General features: G+C 57.2%; 9 protein-coding genes across 9 annotated transcripts; 5 read left to right on the top strand and 4 right to left on the bottom strand.

Moving 5' to 3' along the window:
* Positions 1-732: 732 nt before the first annotated feature.
* N657DRAFT_633168 (uncharacterized protein) lies at positions 733-4,803 on the top strand (the record flags this gene model as incomplete). The annotated part of the gene is made up of 4 exons (XM_062791195.1): positions 733-1,459; positions 1,523-2,310; positions 2,734-2,798; positions 3,030-4,803. 4 exons carry the CDS (start codon positions 733-735, stop codon positions 4,801-4,803), a joined length of 3,354 nt encoding a protein of 1,117 aa, XP_062649087.1.
* Positions 4,804-5,984: 1,181 nt separating this feature from the next.
* N657DRAFT_570339 (HCP-like protein) lies at positions 5,985-8,382 on the bottom strand (the record flags this gene model as incomplete). Its single annotated transcript, XM_062788725.1, has 2 exons — positions 5,985-6,118; positions 6,192-8,382. 2 exons carry the CDS (start codon positions 8,380-8,382, stop codon positions 5,985-5,987), a joined length of 2,325 nt encoding a protein of 774 aa, XP_062649088.1.
* Positions 8,383-10,107: 1,725 nt separating this feature from the next.
* On the top strand, positions 10,108-10,779 carry N657DRAFT_671083 (uncharacterized protein; the record flags this gene model as incomplete). Its single annotated transcript, XM_062795578.1, has 5 exons — positions 10,108-10,196; positions 10,254-10,464; positions 10,498-10,570; positions 10,623-10,656; positions 10,692-10,779. Coding segments are annotated over 5 exons (495 nt in total), but the record flags the coding sequence as incomplete, so codon positions are not given.
* On the top strand, positions 10,713-11,761 carry N657DRAFT_644183 (CBP4-domain-containing protein). Its single transcript, XM_062792708.1, has 3 exons — positions 10,713-11,112; positions 11,167-11,351; positions 11,410-11,761. The coding sequence occupies exons 1-3, from the start codon at positions 11,063-11,065 to the stop codon at positions 11,592-11,594; spliced, it is 420 nt and encodes a 139-aa protein (XP_062649090.1). The 5' UTR covers positions 10,713-11,062; the 3' UTR covers positions 11,595-11,761.
* A 496-nt stretch (positions 11,762-12,257) lies between these two features.
* N657DRAFT_616746 (NAC-domain-containing protein) lies at positions 12,258-13,277 on the top strand (the record flags this gene model as incomplete). The annotated part of the gene is made up of 3 exons (XM_062790498.1): positions 12,258-12,313; positions 12,471-12,643; positions 12,702-13,277. The coding sequence occupies 3 exons, from the start codon at positions 12,258-12,260 to the stop codon at positions 12,929-12,931; spliced, it is 459 nt and encodes a 152-aa protein (XP_062649091.1). The 3' UTR covers positions 12,932-13,277.
* N657DRAFT_570234 (uncharacterized protein) lies at positions 13,244-14,511 on the bottom strand (the record flags this gene model as incomplete). Its single annotated transcript, XM_062788714.1, has 2 exons — positions 13,244-14,187; positions 14,244-14,511. The coding sequence occupies 2 exons, from the start codon at positions 14,509-14,511 to the stop codon at positions 13,244-13,246; spliced, it is 1,212 nt and encodes a 403-aa protein (XP_062649092.1).
* A 123-nt stretch (positions 14,512-14,634) lies between these two features.
* Positions 14,635-14,829, bottom strand: N657DRAFT_570554 (uncharacterized protein; the record flags this gene model as incomplete). Its single annotated transcript, XM_062788747.1, has 1 exon — positions 14,635-14,829. The coding sequence occupies one exon, from the start codon at positions 14,827-14,829 to the stop codon at positions 14,635-14,637; it is 195 nt and encodes a 64-aa protein (XP_062649093.1).
* Positions 14,830-15,283: 454 nt separating this feature from the next.
* Positions 15,284-16,091, top strand: N657DRAFT_655354 (uncharacterized protein; the record flags this gene model as incomplete). The annotated part of the gene is made up of 3 exons (XM_062794594.1): positions 15,284-15,334; positions 15,528-15,671; positions 15,813-16,091. The coding sequence occupies 3 exons, from the start codon at positions 15,284-15,286 to the stop codon at positions 16,089-16,091; spliced, it is 474 nt and encodes a 157-aa protein (XP_062649094.1).
* A 491-nt stretch (positions 16,092-16,582) lies between these two features.
* N657DRAFT_680055 (Redoxin) lies at positions 16,583-17,260 on the bottom strand (the record flags this gene model as incomplete). The annotated part of the gene is made up of 3 exons (XM_062796242.1): positions 16,583-16,759; positions 16,836-17,038; positions 17,140-17,260. The coding sequence occupies 3 exons, from the start codon at positions 17,258-17,260 to the stop codon at positions 16,583-16,585; spliced, it is 501 nt and encodes a 166-aa protein (XP_062649095.1).
* Positions 17,261-17,821: the final 561 nt, after the last annotated feature.

The raw sequence follows: 17,821 nt of genomic DNA on the forward strand, positions 1-17,821 counted from the left end.
ATCCACATAGGCGGCGGACAGTTGGACTCAGGGCCTGGTTTGCCCTCTGCTGGGGTACTTAGGAGACCACTGGAAGCTTGCTCATGGCATGCATTGGGGGAGCTTGAGAACATGTTCAGTGTCCCACTGGTGACCGTATCGGTTACCTTATCGCTGTTGCTTTCGGGCGCGTTGTGAATGCGCGCGGTCAATTGTTTACGACCCATCCGGTCCCTTTCTCTTCCACTTCCACTCGCTCGACCACATCCAAAACATCCTCTCTTCCACCTCCACTCGATTCTTTCTTCCTTCTCACAAACCAATTTCCTTCAGCACACTCGTTTGGCTGCCTTGTTGGTTCACATCGCATTGTCACTGGCTGGACAATCGCTTTTGTGCCCACCAAGAAAGCTGAAAGCTTATTGTTCTACCCTCCAACCATCGCGGCAAGCTGCGCAGCTTTCCCCCGACTTCCCACACAATCAGTCACCCTCTTCTCATCTCTCGTTTGGCAGAATAACATCATTCCGGTGTCTGGATTCCTTCTTTCTCACTGGCCGACTTGTCCCGACCACGATTTTGGAACTGCCTTGTTATCTTGTCGCTCTGCTCTTACGTCGCTGCTTTCGATTCGGTACGTTTAAAGTACATCCCTTCTCCCAATTCAGCAGACATCGGATGCCTACCACAGTGTCCTCTGAAGACCAATCGGCTGAGCTGATGCTTGCGACGACAGGCAACACCAGAGTCAACATGGCACAAACTCCCTTCAACGAAGTCCGCCAGCCTCTCTCATCCGGCATCGGCTGGGAATGGGGCGTCACGTCCAATTTCGTGAAGATTCCTCAACCTCTCATGGGTTTTTACTGGAACCTACCCGCGGACGCGCCATGCGTCTTCTCCAAGAAGAGGGCAAAGCGTTGTTTGGGCCGCGGCACTGCCCATCCCCGTCGCAAGATTGCCTGGGACGATGGGCAAGTCCGTCGATACGCCGTTGCCCTCCGGGCCCAACATGGGTCTAAGACGCAGGAAGTCGTGCGACCCGAGACCTGGGAGGACATGTATCAGTATTTCGACACCATCGAACTCTGGCACCGTGGCGCATGGAACCTCTGGCGCGTCCTTCAACTCATTTGCGACGAGAATGAGGCCGCGATTGCAAAGGACCGCTTGGATGTCGCAGTTTTTAACGAAGTTGATGACTGGGCCTACGATTGGTGCACCCACTACGAAAATCGGAGAAGGTTGTCCATGTGGGATCCGAGTTTCGATATCCTGCAGGTCTTGACCCAGGCCGATCACGAGAAGATCCACGGCTGCAGCCAAGAAGCATTGAACGTCCTCCGCGGTGCTCTCAAGCACTGGTACCGCGTCTACCAGTTGCCGCCGCCGGCTCAGGATACCCAGGCAAGCCGAGCCGTGAGATTAGGTTATGAAGACATGGCCGAGGGCCGCCCGTCGCGCCCGAGAGCTCGAGATGGTGAGTATCTCTTCTAGCTTATGTCTTGCTCTTGGACCCAGACCACTTCCTGACTGTAACTAGATAATGACATCTCGCTCTCCGGTGAGGCCGCAGCCGCTCTCGCGCACAGCCGTCCGAGGCGTCGCTCGAACTCATTGCCACCGCCTGCCATCGAGACGTCCACAGCAGACACCTCGGATTTTGTCTATAGCGCGAACTCCACAGTGGTGATCGCGAATGGAACGATTCCAGTGAAGACGCAACGGCCGCCACATGGTCTTGGCTCCGCTGCAGGTGCCACAGACGAGCCTTCGAGGAAGAGTCACCACGTTTCCAAGTCCGGCCCGGTCCGTGCAGGTCCCGCAGGCATTTCCGCGGCCTCGCGTGGCATTGGGGTCGAGAACTCAGGTCCCTCGCGGCTGCCGAGCCGCTCCCAGCAGCCTATAGTGCCGGCCACGGGTGCTGCTGGACACCAAACGATTGTGCGCGGCAAAGTTTCCGGAGACGAGAGTCAGCAGCGCAGTGCGACTCACAACACCTTCAACCACCATTCCCCGACCGGCTCCCCAGTCGCCCGCAATGTCACTCGTGCCCTGATCGGATCACGCCCTGACCTCTGCCGGAACTCGAATGTTCCCCTTGATTTTATGGCCTCCTTCTCGGCCTGCCCATGTCCGCGCTGCAGCCGGATGTCCCGCAGCGTCCATGTCTATGCCATCCCCCGAGAGGAAGGCGTTGACACGAGTCAAATTGCTGAAAGTCTGGTCCAATACTTCAGTCAATGGGGCCATGTCGAAGGTTGCAATCTGAAGCACACCAACGCTCGCACCCGATATGCCTACGTCACCTACACCAGTGACGATAGCGCGGTGCGTGCCCTCACGGCGACGCGTGGACAAGCCATTCAAGCTCCCCATCTGCATGGAGCGAGGATTGCTTACCCCTATTACTCCAAGCATCACCGATCTTCTTACCACTGGCCCGGGAACCATCGCAGCCATTCGGTAACAGACACAGAAAATCCATCGGCTGGCGGCAGCGGAAGTTCGCTCTCGGTGGGTTCTCCGGACGCTCGGCAGCCATGCGAGCAACCCAGCACTCCATTGCAACACCAAAACGGGGGCCATAAGACACCGCACTTGAGCCCCAGCAGCTCATCGACATTGAGGAGGACACCGCCGCGGCATCGAAACCAGCAGATGCCAGCTCGCAAACCGACAGTTGCGGGAGGCGGACGCACAACAAGCATGATGCACCAGGCTCCCCCCCTATACCCTGTCTCGCCTTACCAGAATTGGGGCGCTCTCTATAAGCACTATCATCAGGGTAATCCTCCATTTACTCCCCGAGTCTTAGCGTCAGTGATGTCCTATGGACAACATTCGCATGGTCCCTTTGGCCCGCCCCTTCACACCGGCTGGCCGGACATGTCGAGGCCGCCAGGGCCAATGCCGTGCAGCCCTCGTCCGCTACCGGGAACCGGAGCGCATTACCATGGCGCTGGGTTCGAGCGAGCCGGTCCGCAACGGTTCTCAGCACCGCCCGAGCAATTCAAAACGAATGGCCCTCAACCTCATTGGCTTCCCAGTTCCAGTGAGACGTCTGTGCAGACCAAGCCGCCGTCTGAAGAGGCGGCCTTTGATGATCAACCGTCGCCTACCCAGAGCGCTGCCTCTCGAGGAAACAGCACCACTGGGAGCATGAGCATCCGGGTCCGTCTGCCAGGCACTAGAACCCCGGAGCCAGCCGAGCCTGTGGTGACTATCCCCAACCATACCAGAGTCAAGATGGGAAGTCCTGTCTGGCGCATTACTTTTAGAGACATAGTGCCCCCAAGGACTGCATCACCTGTCCGAACCTCTGAGCGAGCTGAGCCCGCTGTCTCAGCGCCCCAACATGAGACAAACGGACACCAAGCCGCTCATAACCTCTTGATGGCTGCCCAGGCCTTTGAAACCGATCGTCATGGCCGTCTTGAACATGCTCCATCCCAGCAGTTCACGAACGGATCCTATGGCTTCAACCAAGTCTCCGGTACAGCCGCCAATGGGGAGTTTAATCCCTCTGGAGCCGGGTTTGAGTGGCAGTTGCCCCAATCATGGGTCCTCCGAAACCCGGGAGATGTCCGGCTCGATGCAGACTACAATGGCACTGTGATTCGTCGCCGGGGGTTTGGACAGAATCGACAGCTCCCTTGGATCGAAGACAATGGCTCTTCCGGGTCATGGGATAGAGCTCAAGCGTCCTACACAAACATTCCATCGCAGCAGGTGGAACACAGGCCATTCTGGCAGCCACCGAACGAGGTGCTTCAGCCATTTAACAATCCGTCCCATCCCCCATCGCATGAGCAGCACACGCCGTTCCCCGATAACTCCATCCAGCAGCCTCCCTTCTCGATACAGGGGGCTCAATCGGATTCCTTGCAGCAACTAGACCATCCGGGTCCATCGAGGCCACAGGGCAAGAAAAAGAAGAAGAACAAGAACAAGAACCGGTCTGCTGTCGGCTCGCAGACTCAATTTCGCCCCTCGACACCCCTGCCCGATGCTGCGACGGGCAATGGCACGCAGCAGACAGCTGGGCAAGCCATGCCACCCCCATCCGGCCTCGCAAACGGCGCCACCGAGACCCAAAAAGGACAACTCGTAATTCGACCTTCCACTCCCGTTTCCACCGAGAAACAAGACATGAGGGTGCCATGGGATGATATCTACAACGCCACCCCGAGAAAGGACAAAGGCAAGGGCAAAGTCCTTGACGCTCCTTCCCAAGAGGAGGCCGCGAACGGTCAAGCAAGCGTCCCTCACAGCAACAACATTCAGAATGGAGCTGGATCCTCAACCATGGCGCTCTTTAGAAGCGTAATCAGCCAGGACGATTCGGAGCAAGAAAACGGCACCACAGTTGACGCTTCCAATGCTGCGCCCAACAAGAAAGACAAGGGGAAAGGCAAGGCCTCGGGCGGCGGCAAACCCGCTGATTCGGGTTCCGGACACGGCCAGGCTTACACATCCTCGCGTGGCGGTGACAAGGATGATAACACTGACACCGAGAAAGGGGTCATGGCCGAACAGGCGGAGAAGCCCAACGAGGGTTGTGACGAGGGCGACGGGGACAGCAAGGTTGGAAAGGTTGAAATGTTTGTCAACGGCGCCAAGAGGGGTAAGGGCGCTCCAAAGGCAATCGAGGGCGAGAAAACGGGTGGCGGCGTCAATGGTGTCGACCGGGGCGTGAAGCCCGAGGGCAGCAAGTTCAGCGTCGAGCGCAACGGCGGCTCGTTGCACATCTCCAGGCAGCGCGTGGTGAGGAGCAAGGGGCAGAGGATGGACGTGAGGGACTTGTTCAAGGACCACGAGTAGGGATCATTGGGACTCCCCACACTCGAACCACACGACAGCAACAACAAGCCTGGGTCAAAGAAACCAAAAAAGAAGAAGAGTGGGAAGACTAGAAAGAAGAAAAACAAGGCGGAGGATGTAAACGACGAGTGGCAGACGGAGGATGCTCCCCAACACGAAGGAAACGAAGAAAACATCAAGAAAGAGACGGGGTGGTTGGCCGTCATCGGTTTGTTGGTCGTCTTGTTTCTTGCACTGGGCTGTCCGCCCATGGAGATTAATCCACCGGGAGTGCAGGATCGAGACTCAAGAGGAGGATAGGGATACATTTTCTCTTGGCTGAGTCGCCGAGAGGGTATGGCCTGGAGAGGACAGAGCTCGCTGCTGAGCGGCAATGACGGCATTGAAGGATACATCCCCGATTTCGGGAGTGGACTTGGATTGACTTTCAGGTCTCAGTTCTTCCCTGGACGGGTGTATCCCGGACGTGGATATGATTGATGAACGAAGTCACGAAGTAGAATGAGAATGAGGATGACGATGATGAGCGATTTTGGCGTACAAGACCGGCTAGCCGCAAGGCATGGTTGGGATTTGGTCGCTTGGATCAGCACCATCGGAGTTGGTTGGTTGATGGCTTGGTTCACTCGGAATAGGCTGATAAGAGAAGGATCTGTTTGTGAATTTTATTGTACTATATAAAGGCTAGGCACGCGAATCTGATATTCCTCTTGGGTCTCACCCAGCCATGGTGAATTTACTATGGTGCAAAACCTGTGATGCTCACAGTCCTCAATGCTCGACCAAACAAACGAAAATTCCGCACTAGGCCCACAGTTCGGTCTCCGTGATACGGAACATGAGATAGGAAAGTAAAGGATTCTGTCTCAAACTTGAACCCAAGCCTCGAAATTGCCCAATTGACTCTTCATCTCGTACAACTACTCCGTACAGACAAACAGATTCTGGTTTGCGGCCACTGCCAATCAATGACAGCACGTCCGATGTTTTTGGCTTCGAAACCAGGCATTCACTCGTTCCCCACCTTTCGCGTCCCGACCCGATATGTTCCAGCGCACTAGCATCCGACCGTTTTGCCCCCGCCGTCTTGCCAACGCCGTCCCGATTATTACTGTTCCGCCTCATATCCGGCTCTAATATCACTGAGCAGGGCAAACCAGGCCCTTGTGGTCAACACTCGCTCACATGACAGAGCACTCGCCCTCCTGCTGCTTCCCGATCTTGCTCCTGGATATCCTCTCCCTGGCACGCGGACCGCTCTTGCCCGATCGCTTGAGGTCCTCCAACCGTTCTCTCGCCTTGGGGAAGTCCTGAGCTATTCCGTGTCACCGTTAGCGCTTCTTATCTCTGCAAATTGCCAGTCAGCAAGGGCCAGCGATAAAACTCACCAGCAGCCCTCCAATACCACCTCTTTGCGTCCTCCAGGTTTGCCGGTACGCCGATACCCACCTCAGTGAAATACCCCATCGCATACTCGGCCTTGGACAGCCCCGCCATGGCGGCTTTCCGGGCCCAGAGGTACGCCTCGGTATCGCTCTGCTGCAGCACCCCTTCGCTGCCCGTCAGATACCACCCGGACAGCGCCAGCTCGCTCTGGTGCTCCTCCTGCATCGCGGCGCGGCTATACCACATGATGGACAGCCGAGGATCGATAGGACACCCAAGAAGACCGTACTCGTACGCACAGCCCAGTCGGAACTGGCTGAACTTGTACCCGAGCTCGGCGGCCTGCTTGAACAGCGAGAAGGCGTAGGCCTCGTCACGGAGAATGACGTCGTTGGGGTCGGCGCTTTCGTAGAGCAGAGCCAACTCGTGCAGGGCGTGCGGATTCTCGGAGTCCGCGCGCTCGGCGGCGCGCTTGAGCCAGCTGATGGCTTCGCGGGGATTGCGCGGTTGTCCGAGGAGGCCCTTGAGCAGAATCATTCCAACCTTGTACATGGCCGGGGTGTCGCCGAGCGTGGCGGCGCGCTTGTACCACTGGATGGCCTTGAGCGGGTCCTTGCGGGTGCCGCCGCCCTCGTCGTTGCCAATCTCGCAGCAGACGGCGGTGCGGTAGGCGGCCGCGGCGTGGCCAAGCTTGGCTGCCGACTGGTACAGAGAGAAGGCGTGGGCGTTGTCGGGCTCGCTGCCGAAGAGGCCGCGGCCGAGACAGTCGGCAAGTAAGAACATGGCGTCCGGATTGTTGGCTTTCTCGAGCTTGCGGAGAATCTTATGGGCGTCGACGAGGTATCGCTCGCGGGAACGGGCGCGAGCCTTTGGGTCGGGAAGGTTGGGAACGAGCGCATCGGAGGCTTCCACCAGTCGCTTCGCCAGCCGGAGAGCCGATGCTTGGTCGCCTGCGTCGTTCTTCACCACAGCACGCAAGTGCTCCAGCTCCTCAATCGTAACCGGGGCTTCCACGGGCTTCGCAGCAGGTGGGTTGGTTGCTTGTTGCGCAGGAGGAGGCGGTCCTTGAGTGTAACCTCCCGCAGGTGGAGTGGTCGTGTTGGCACTGTAGTTCGTCCCGCCACTGTAGTTCCTGACTGGCGGCGGGCGGTCATTGAGGTTCACTATCGAGCCAGGCATGTGTCCCGGGCGGACGGGTGTAGGATGCGAGGGGAGACTGTCCTGATTAGGGCTTGATTGAGGCGGAGGCTGCATGCCAGGTCGATATGGGGTTGGACCGGGAGGCAAGCCCGGTCCGAGAGCCGGCCCGGGTTGCCCTTTATATGACTGCGGATTACTGGGCAAAGGCGCTGGATGCTGGACTGCTTGCTGGGTAGGTAAGGGAGGGATGTCGCCCGCCATCTCGAACACGGCCGTTTGCGAGTTGCGCAAGTCGGGCTGAGACTTTGCTGCCCTGACCTCGGGGTATCTGCCTGGTCCACGCTGGGCTTGCTCCGGCTGGCCGGGTTGCATGTGCCTGTCGAGAGAGTTCCTAGGTCGTTGCGTGGGCATGGCATCGAAATTCGGAGGCTCGGACGCGGCGGATGGAGGGTTCTGCGCGGGGTACCCCTCATTGTTGCCGTAATAGTCGTAAAAGTTGTCGATGGATTCAGGGCGATCCTGGCCGTAGGCCGAGTCGGGACCAATCCTCTGCGGAGGCTCCCGGTATCCTTCTTGGAGAGGAGGATTGTTGCTGTTCGGAGGGTGGATTCTCGGAGGCGGTTGGCGCATACCTTGAGCGGTGCTTGGTCTTTGCGGAATAGGGCGGCCGACAGGGCCATTGTAAGGGGCGCTATCCCGTCGCACAGGAGGGCCGCCTTGGCGCATGTCCATGTGATCTCTCGTCGGCATTGTCATGCTTCGGGGAGGGGGCCCAAATTTTTCCTCCTGGTACGCGCCTTCTTGAGGCCCGAATCCGGGTCCTTGGGGAGGAGGCCCACGTCGTTGGTCGGGAAAATCTTGCGGATGATAGGCCTGCGGAGGGCCCCGAGGAGGTCCCATGGGTCCCGGTCCCCCGTACCCGGTGGGAGGGGCACGCATGGGTCCTCGGTGCTGCGGGGGAGACATTGGACCCCTTGGCCCCGGTTTCTGTCCCGAGATGTCCATACCTCCCATTTGTGCAACAAGCTGCTGCTCTTGTTGCGAGTCCGTCATGCCCTGTGCGGCGGGGAACGAGGGGAAAGGCCCACCCATGGCTGGTCCTCGGTTCGCTGAGGAAGGTATTAGCATACCGCTGCACTACCGACACTACCGGCATTCACAAAGATCGCCACACTTACAGCCAGGATCCGGGTTGCCGCCCCGATCAGGCGGGCCTGGTCGACCGCCACGGCCAGGTGGAGGATAGCCCCGGGCCCCAGGCCCTGGGGGACCGCTTGGACCCGTGCCATATGCTCCGCCGCGAGGTGGGTAAGGGCCTCCACGACCGGCATCGCCAGGCGGAGGCCTCATAGGACCTCCTCTGCCACCAGGCATCGGCCGGCCTCCTCTTCCATGTGCATTCGGACCGGGGTCGTAATAATCCTGCTGGTATTGTTGGTTCGGAGGTCCTCCTCTACCGTAACCCCTGTCGTCGTATTGTCCAGCGTATCCTTGGTCGTAGCCCTGATCATATCCATTCCTGTATTCATCATAGCCATGCCCATCTTGATACTGATCGTACTGCTGCTGTTGGGCTGGCGCGCTGTACTGCTGAGGCCCTCCGGGCCCTGGTGGGTATTGTCGTTGGGGTGGCGGTCGTTGAGGTCCCGGCCCCGGTCCTCCGCCATATTGACGTCCACGAGGAGCCCCATCATATTGCCCGTTATATGCCATGGTGCTGTCGAGGAGCTGTCTGTGCCCTGCGCCAGTAGTTTCGTTCACAACTGGTAATGCAACCTAAACCGGAAGAAATATCTTGCCCAAACTATCTCAAGGAATTGAGTGGCTGCGACGGTCGGAGCCCGGCAGCGATGGCCGTAGTTCAACAGTCTTGCGGTGGATGCTCAAGAGCTGGCTGGTAGGGCAGTGCGTCTAAAGAAGGGGTCTCATGGCAACGATGTAGGGCGAGTTGAGAAACTCGGTTCAGGCCGAGAAGTTGGCAGTAATCGAAATAATTGGACAGGTCCAGCGAGCAGGCGAAGCGGAGTGACAATTGACTGACGACTCAATCGGCGGCCTCAGGTGAAGGGTGTCGCTGTCGCAGGCGCGAGGTCCAGGTTTTGGAGGGAATACGACTGCGAAGTGGAGGAACAGGTCAAGTTTCGCTTTGAAGGAGTGGATGACCTGGCGGGATCGGTCAGGTGTTGAAATATTCAGCAGCCCAAGGTAGGAAGGTCACGACCTGAAGTCACAGGAATGCATTGTGTCGAGCTCCTTGGAGAGAAGTGCAAAAGTCGCCGTTCTTCCATGGCCGGTCGCCCGTCAAATTTGGACGGGGAGGGCCTGTTGAGAGACCGCGGGGCCGGTCGGGCCAAGGGTGGTTGCATGCAAGCAAGGGTCCCAATACGACCTTGGTAAGGTACAGAGGTATCCGTCATGAATTACCGTACTGCTGAACAATTCACCTACCACGGTACGAACATTGGCACTAGCTGAGAATATCTAGCTGAGAATATCTCACCTTCACTGGTTGGCTGAGCACGACGGATAAAGGTCTTCGTTCGGCCCACAGCCCTTCAAAATTCTGCAAGCGAACCCGAAAGCGCTTTTTGTGGCTGAGGTTGTGAGGACAACATCACCTTACGACATGGCTGGCTCAAATCAAGTTGCAACTGAAACGGGACGCGTGCGCCGGCTGGGATCCGATGCAGGGCAACACTAAATGTGCATTGCCCCTGCAGCGAGAAAGCCAGCCGTTCCATCCTCGGGTCCTCGCTTCAGGAGCTGTGTTCATCAGCGATGAACCAATGGTCGGTTCCCCTCAATACAAGGCAAGTCCCGGTGTTTTCTGCTCGTGCTGGCAGCATCCGCATAGCCGAAGCCAGTCTGTAAGTTAATGCCCCACTGCTAATGTTGTAACACCAGACAGTTTGATGTCAATCCAGTATTGGAAGCTTCCCATACATTGAGGACTATTGGTTTTCTCCAAGGCTGCTTCGCCCCTTACACGCCGAATACGCGCCGGCGTCCGGTGCAGAGTCGGATGGCGGCCCAGGTTCGATTCTCAGCCTTCGTGACCAGAGATCGAAATTAGGGTTGAGGTCGCACAGGAGGCAACAACGAATCGCGCCAAGGGGAGCAGCAACGCGCCTATCTGTAAGCCAGCGGCAATACTAAAATACCAAGCAGTCCGGACTTGGAGTATCGATTCTCGAGGTCTACCTGGAATTTGGAAGCATAAGGTCAAAGGACCGAAGGCACTGTAGGTACTGTGCCTCCCGCTTAGCATTTGAGGTTCTTTTATGGTAAGGTAGATGACCCCAGCCAGCTGGTCATGTGCTACCTACGGTAGGTGCATAAGGTAATATCGAGATATGTCTTAGGAAGAAGCGTCAACAAGAAACATTCCCCGACTTTTGGTTCCGGTTCGCAGTGAGGTCCCGACGCGAGACGGGAGCCGTGTTGGCTAAGGTAGGGCACAGTGGGGCCGATCCCGCGCGCCTTTACCTTGCCCGCGGTTGTTGCCAAGCCGGGTCGCAGAACCCAGCTCCAGCTGACTGCCTCGAGCTGTTCCGTTTCTGCCGGCAGCTCTCGACTCGCTGACCTCATCATCAACGCTGCGCCGGGTGAGCCAGCGACCATACGGATACCAGCGACCATTTCGAACCATAATCTCACTGCAAGGACATAAGACTCATCCTATTTTGTCATCTCACTTGCACTTCAACTCTGAGACTCTATTGTCCCTCTGGAGATGGCCAAAACACCAGTCAATTGGTGGCTATGGACCAAGATGCTCATCGTGTAAGCGTCCCCCGGTCCAGAAGAAGGCTCATGGTCGCTGACAGCATGGACTAGCGGTGGTGGCATCGCCGTTGGCGGACCGGCGCTCGTAAGATGGGTCCAACCTACAGATGAGGAGCTCTTCCAGAAGTACAACCCTGAGCTCCAGAAGCGGAGTCTGGAACGGAGGTTTGAGCGACAACAAGATTTTGACGACTTTGTTACGAAACTCAAGGAGTACTCAAAATCTGACAAGCCGAGTGAGTGTCGAATGGCTCCTTGACAACGCTCTGACTGCCAGGCTGACTCACTATACAGTCTGGCTGGTCCAGGCCGAGGCAGAGAAAGAGCGGACAAAGCAAGCCTCTGTTGCTGAGTCCTTGAAGCTAGCAGAAGAGATGAAGGCCAGGCGAGAAGCCATGAGGAGAGAGGCCGGGTTACCGGTGCAAGCTTCCTCTTCGGCCGAGGGAAATGGGGCACACTCTGAAAATGCGGCCAAGTGACTGGCCGGCTGTATGAAGTGAGTGAATTGGTTTGTATAACAGGCACATGGCAGTCTCACCTCAAGTATTTGGGTAATAGGAGGTAGGCGGGTTGGGTAAGAGCCCGGCGTGTCAATGGCGACTGAGGACCCTGGTTGACATGTCGGCGTTCTGGCGCATACGGGGCAACTACACGGCAGATCATTTCAAAACATGAACTGATAGAATAAAATTTATGGGCTGTAATCTCGCTCCTATTTACCACAGTCCATTCCTTCCCTCTACAGACGTCGCGAAACAAGTCAGTGCAAGGTGAGCGGCTCGGTGAGGCTCGGTCAGCGGCTGTAGAGTGGGGTAAAAGTTATTGCGACTGCGAAAAATATCAGGGCCCAGGCGCACACAAATTCTCCAACCACTGACGACCGGACAAGGCTTAAGGCATCGCGGGCCTATCACGATACTCCTAGGTGAACCCAGGACCAAAATTATACCCAACCGATAGAGTACGTCTCCCATCGCCATTCTTGCCGCTGCGAAAACTGGTGTCCCGTCGCAAGGGCTTATTTTGTGCACCGCTCGACACGGAGCTGCCCTAAAGGCTGACTGATCCAAGCTCGAGCTTGACCAAGTCGCCCCCGGCTATCTCGACCTCCCCCACCACAACCCCATCGAACAACTACCAACATGGCGGACGTTCAGGAACGGCTCAAGAAGCTTGGTGCTTCTGCTCGCATCGGTACGTTGCTGTCCCTCCCACATCGCTACCCCGCTCGGGATCGGCCGACTAACCCACCACGCCGGCAGGGTATGTCTAGACAGTCAATTCTGCCCGAGAACGATCGCTTGGAACACGAATGACAATAGATGGAGATTCTGACGAGATTTCGTGACGAACAGTGGCAAGGGCACTCCCCGGAGAAAGGTGAAGCGCGCTCCCGCACGGTCGACCGGCGACGACAAAAAGCTGCAGCAATCGCTCAAGAAGCTCAATGTCCAGCCCATCCAGGCCATTGAGGAGGTCAACATGTTCAAGAGCGACGGCAACGTCATTCACTTCGCCGCCCCCAAGGGTTCGTACGATCAATTTGGAGAAACGACGGTATGGTGTGCTCACAAACCGGTCAATAGTCCACGCCGCTGTGCCGGCCAACACCTTTGCCATCTACGGCAACGGCGAGGAGAAGGAGCTGACGGAGCTCGTCCCCGGTATCCTGAACCAGCTCGGGCCTGATTCGCTCGCCTCTCTCCGCAAGCTGGCCGAGAGCTATCAGAGCATGCAGAAGGGCGAGAAGGAAGCTGATGATGATGATATCCCGGACCTCGTTGCTGGCGAGAACTTCGAGAACAAGGTCGAGTAAGCGACCGGATGCCGAAAATAAAAACTCTATCGAAATGTGCCTTGCTTTCTTCTTTGCTCCAGGTCTGGTGGGGGCAGAACGAAATCGATCTCTCGCTGAAACGGTTAACGGCGTCTTGGTACCGACACTTTGCATCAGGCCTCCGAGGGTCTTGGCCAGGGAGGATAGGAAGAAACACGTGTGCTCCTGAGCATCCCACTGCTTTGTTGGAGATGTAACGTGCCCATGCCTAAAGGAAGCAACGCGGGTCATGAAGTTTTGTTTGTGTGATATAGTTGCCAGAATGACAGGTGTCTGCAGTACCTGGATATATCACAAACTGAACTCTCCATCACCGCAGTTCCTCAGCCAGCCTTTCAACGCCTCTGCTCTCACGTCTTCTTTGATCCGCCTCCTAGCCGCCAGCAGTTCCCCCTCCTTCAGCCCGTCATACGTGCCCTTCCCCAACTGCTTCGCTATCCCCTCATTATCCAACAGCCCAGCAACCTCCATCGCAGCAGCCCACATCCTCCTCCGCGACGTCAAGCTCGCTCCTCTCAAGTCAAACGCCTTCCTCCCCTGCAGCACCCCGCCAATCAAGCCCTCATCAACCTCCCCGTCAGCCGTCCATGCAACGGCCAGGTTACTCGTCGCCACCTTGATGTCCTTCTCACCCTCACCATCATTTCCAAGAGAAGCAGAGATTCCCCTCCGCGAAAACTCGAACTCCTTCCCCGTAATCTCCACCCGAAACGGGACGAACCCATACCCCATCCCCTCCCACACCCTGCCCCTGACCGCGGCCATCCGCCCCTCGACCGCTGTCCCGCCATCACCATTTCCATCACCTTTGGCATCAGCCGAAAAACACCGGCGGCATGCCGCGGGCGAGTACTGCGGCGCAGGCAGGACGAGGGTTGAGAGGTAGCAGTGCTGCGGCGAGACGAAGAGGGAGGTGAGCGAGGAGAGCAGTGAGGTGCACTGCTTGAGGGCGAGCTTGTCGCTGCAGGACTTGGAGTGGGTCGGGGGCGCGTCGCCGCGGGCCGGCTTGCGGCGGACGATGCCTAGGTGGGAGAAGAAGCCTCGTCCTAGGAGGGTTGTTGGTTGAGGAGGTGGTGGTGGTGATGGTGGGGAGGTGGTTGGGTTGGGAGAGTTCGCCGCCGGGGAGGTGTTGGCTGATGTGGCCGGTGAAGGTGAGGGTGACAGGGAGGGGGGGATTGTCCAGGGGGTGGCGTCCGCTTGGGAGGACATGACGAGCTCCATGGAGGCATCGCCGCCTGGCATACGTGGTTGTCAGTCGCAGGTTGAGACAGAAGAACTGAAGAAAACGTACAAGGAGCTTCAGAACAGTACATGTGTAGGGTGAGGTATCCCCGCCAGGTGAACGGCTGGCGATGCCAGGGGCTATTGGAGGAAGCGGATAGCTCCTCTCCGGTCCGCCGCAGGAGATACTCGGATTCTGCAGAGCTATCCTGGGCCAGCCGGCGACACTCGTTCAAGAGAAACCGATTGAAGGCCCGGATGGTGAGAACCTCGGCGTGCCAGTCGTGGAGGGCTACACCGTTGGCTTGAGGGAGCTTTGAAGCGGGTAGGCATTTCATGCCGGTTCTACTGAGGTTAGGGGCCGGGTCTGTGGTGTCCATAACTGGCTTGCAAAAGGGTCGGCCTGGGAAGGTTGACAACTCACGCCAGGGCCACGCATTTTAGGAGATTTGGACCTGGATTCAAGAGTACAAGTCAGCTTCCGGTATCTTACCGAACCTGGCAGGATGAACATCAAAGGTACCTTTCACGACGATGCCGCTCAGGGGCACCCATTCTCGGAGGCCATTGTCACGGACAGCTGGCTTGCGCTTGGCTGGAAGTTTCCGGAACTCTTCCATAACGGCTGATGCTATGTCATCGGCATCATTTGCCATTGTCAACTACGAGGCCCCCGATTCAGCTTCTATGTTTGGCTGCGTCAGGAGAGCAGCAGGGGAGAACAAGAGTGCTGACTCAAAAAGGGTTAGGGTTGTGAATGATCGGGCTGCTGGTTCATCTGTGAAGAACACGAAGTTATTGTGTGTTTGCAGACAATTCATGTTTCAAATTGTATCTTTGACATACGTTGTCTCACCAAACTCTCGACTTAACATCAGTAACCACGCAGCCTCTACACAAGGCGGAGGTCGGTCTTGCTGTGGCTCGCTCATGAGCGCCCCACACAAGCCACATCATCAAGATGAAGAGCGGGCCCGGCTCGCTCCTCAGCCTATCACGAAGCAGCCCTATCCCACAACCTGCACCAAAGAATTTGGCGAAAATCGACTTGGAACCTTTGAACTCCGAGGAAGCAATCCCGACAACGACAATCGACAAACCACCGCCAAAATGAGAACGTACGACGATACTTTCTCCGGCCAGCGGATCTACCCCGGCAAGGTACGAGTTGAACCCGTTCCAGCGATTGCGAGCCACGGCGAAATTCCCACCCCAAACCACGCAGCGACGCGATAACCGTTCCGAGCTCGAATGACGCCAGACGACGACCGGGGTGGGAACTTCGTCGAAGGAGGACTTTGGGGACTGTCATTTGGGCCGAGAACACAACGAATCTGACTCTTGTTCCCCACAGGGTAAGCTGTATGTCCGTGGCGACAGCAAGATCTTCCGCTTCCAGAATGGCAAGTCGGAGTCGCTCTTCCTCCAGCGCAAGAACCCCCGCCGCATTGCCTGGACCGTCCTCTACCGGAGGCAACACCGCAAGGGTATCTCTGAGGTACGATTCATCCGCTCCGGCGCACACCCACGACCGAGATCAAGCTTGGGAAGAATGGAAGGGCGGGGCTGGGCAATATGACGACATGAGCGAAAGGAGAGGAATGGAGAATGTAAGACGGCCTGCTGACTCACTCTACAGGAAGTCGCCAAGAAGCGCACCCGCCGTACCGTCAAGTCGCAGCGTGCCATCGTTGGTGCTTCCCTCGATGTGATCAAGGAGCGCCGGTCGATGCGCCCCGAGGCCCGGAGCGCCGCCCGCCTGGCCGCCATCAAAGAGAGCAAGGAGAAGAAGGCGGCTGAGCAGGCCGCCAAGAAGGCCGACAAGGCCAAGCGCGCTGCCGGCCAGCCTCAAGGTCGCATCGTGGGTAAGCAGGCCGCGAAGGGTGCGCCGGTCAAGGTTGCTGCCAAGAGCCGTTAAATTCTGTACCTTTTGGTGGTTGCTGGTCCGGGAGGGTTGCGTGTTCTTTTGAGGCAAGGGAAGCCAGGTCATGAGAGGAGCACAATACTTGAAACGGGTATCTTACGGTCTTGCCTGTGGCCGGAAGGGAAAACGCTGGAGTCGGTCGGTCGGTACTCGGTTTTACCTTGATCAGCTCACTTTAAACGGTTTTTGCTCTCACAACGACAGGTTGGCGAAGGCAGCTTTGTTTCTGAAGGGGCCGGTTGCATGGATCCTGCGTGACGGGTGTAGGACATTGCATGGGTAGCCCACGAAGTGCCAACTTATGCAATGGTCATCAGCAACAAGCAACCTACCAACGGGCATGGGCGGGCCGGAGCTGGGGAAACGGGTTTCTATGAGCGTATGATAGAGCGCAGCTCGTCTATGCCGACTCAGAGATGCAAATCAATGACCTCTTCCCCCCAAATCCTAGCTACGCACATCTGTCGATGAGGCTGGTACCACATTCAGAGCTTCGCCAGAACTCCCTCAGCCCCGGAATGCTCGATACTTCCCCGTTGAGTATCCACCTCGGCGTAGATGACTTTGCCGTGGTCAATGACAAGGGCGTACCGCCCGGTCCGATCGCCGGCCGCCCAGCCAATGCTACGGCTGAACTCTGCGCCAGCATCCGACATGAAAAGCTACGGTGATAATACGTAAGTAACCATAAATGGGCAAAAGCACCCAGGAATATGAATAGAAGAACAAGATACTTACGATAGAGTCATCCTTGATTCCGTTCGCCTTGCCCCACGCCGACATGACAAAGGCGTCGTTGGACGCGATGAAGATGACGCTGTCGACTCCCTTGGCCCTGAGCTTGTCCAGGTTGGCTAGGTAAGAGGTGATATGCTGCTCTTGGCAGGTTGGTGTAAAGGCACCCGGGACTGCGACGAGGACCACCTTTTTGGTTTTGAATTCTGGGTGTTTTGTTGAGGGGTTAGTATGAGCGGCCTTTTTTGCTGTAGAGGCGGGAAACAATGAGAGAGGCGGATGTGAATCTGAAGGTGAGTTTGCATACCCTCGCTGGCGTCATACTTGATGGGCAGGCCGCAAACGGTCAAGTCGAGGCTGCCTGTTGGCGCGACGTAGGTGAAGGTCACGCCTGCGGGGAAGGGTGAGCCGGGGGTGAGCGTCGACATCTTCGTTAGCGCAGGTGAGTGGTCGTGTGGGACGAACTGGAGAGGCTTTGGTTGGGGCCTCTGGGATGTTGCTGAGCAGTTGTTTAGAGATGAGAAGTTGTGTAATGTTCAATTGTTCTAAATATCAAACTGGCAATACCGGGAGTCTTTGAGTTTGTTTAGGTATCGCGGGGGTGGAGTTGAGGGGTTACCATATCCTCGAGTGGACCTCTTCCAAATGCTACCTTACTCTGTCTCGTCTGTATTGTTACATCTTTCGGCAATAGCAGGCTAGGATGGCGTAACGGGCTTAATGGGTAGCTTATCAATCTGAACCGACTTGATCAGTGCGCACGTCCAGTCGTGCTGAGTAACGGTTTCATTGGGCCCGAAGACGGCGCGGGTGTCCGGGCTGCGCACCGTAGATCGGCGGTCTCCGAGCCGGCGAGGGGCACCGATATTGCCGATGCTCCCGGGACCCGGGCAGCCTAGATTGCCCGAGCGCCGACCTCGGCAGGCTTGGGTCGCACCTAGATACACTGGTATGTTGGCCCTTACAATTCAACCCTGGTTTAGCCATGA

The sequence above is a fragment of the Parathielavia appendiculata genome (genome assembly GCF_033297405.1).
Source record: "Parathielavia appendiculata strain CBS 731.68 unplaced genomic scaffold N657scaffold_4, whole genome shotgun sequence".
In the NCBI taxonomy this organism is placed as follows: Eukaryota; Fungi; Ascomycota; class Sordariomycetes; order Sordariales; family Chaetomiaceae; genus Parathielavia; species Parathielavia appendiculata.

Coding starts and splice junctions, on each gene's coding strand:
- N657DRAFT_644183 (XM_062792708.1), top strand. CDS start 11,063: ATGGCCAAAACACCAGTCAATTGGTGGCTATGGACCAAGATGCTCATC. Junction 11,113..11,166: donor TGGACCAAGATGCTCATCGT/GTAAGCGTCCCC, acceptor AGCATGGACTAG/CGGTGGTGGCATCGCCGTTG. Junction 11,352..11,409: donor CTCAAAATCTGACAAGCCGA/GTGAGTGTCGAA, acceptor CTCACTATACAG/TCTGGCTGGTCCAGGCCGAG.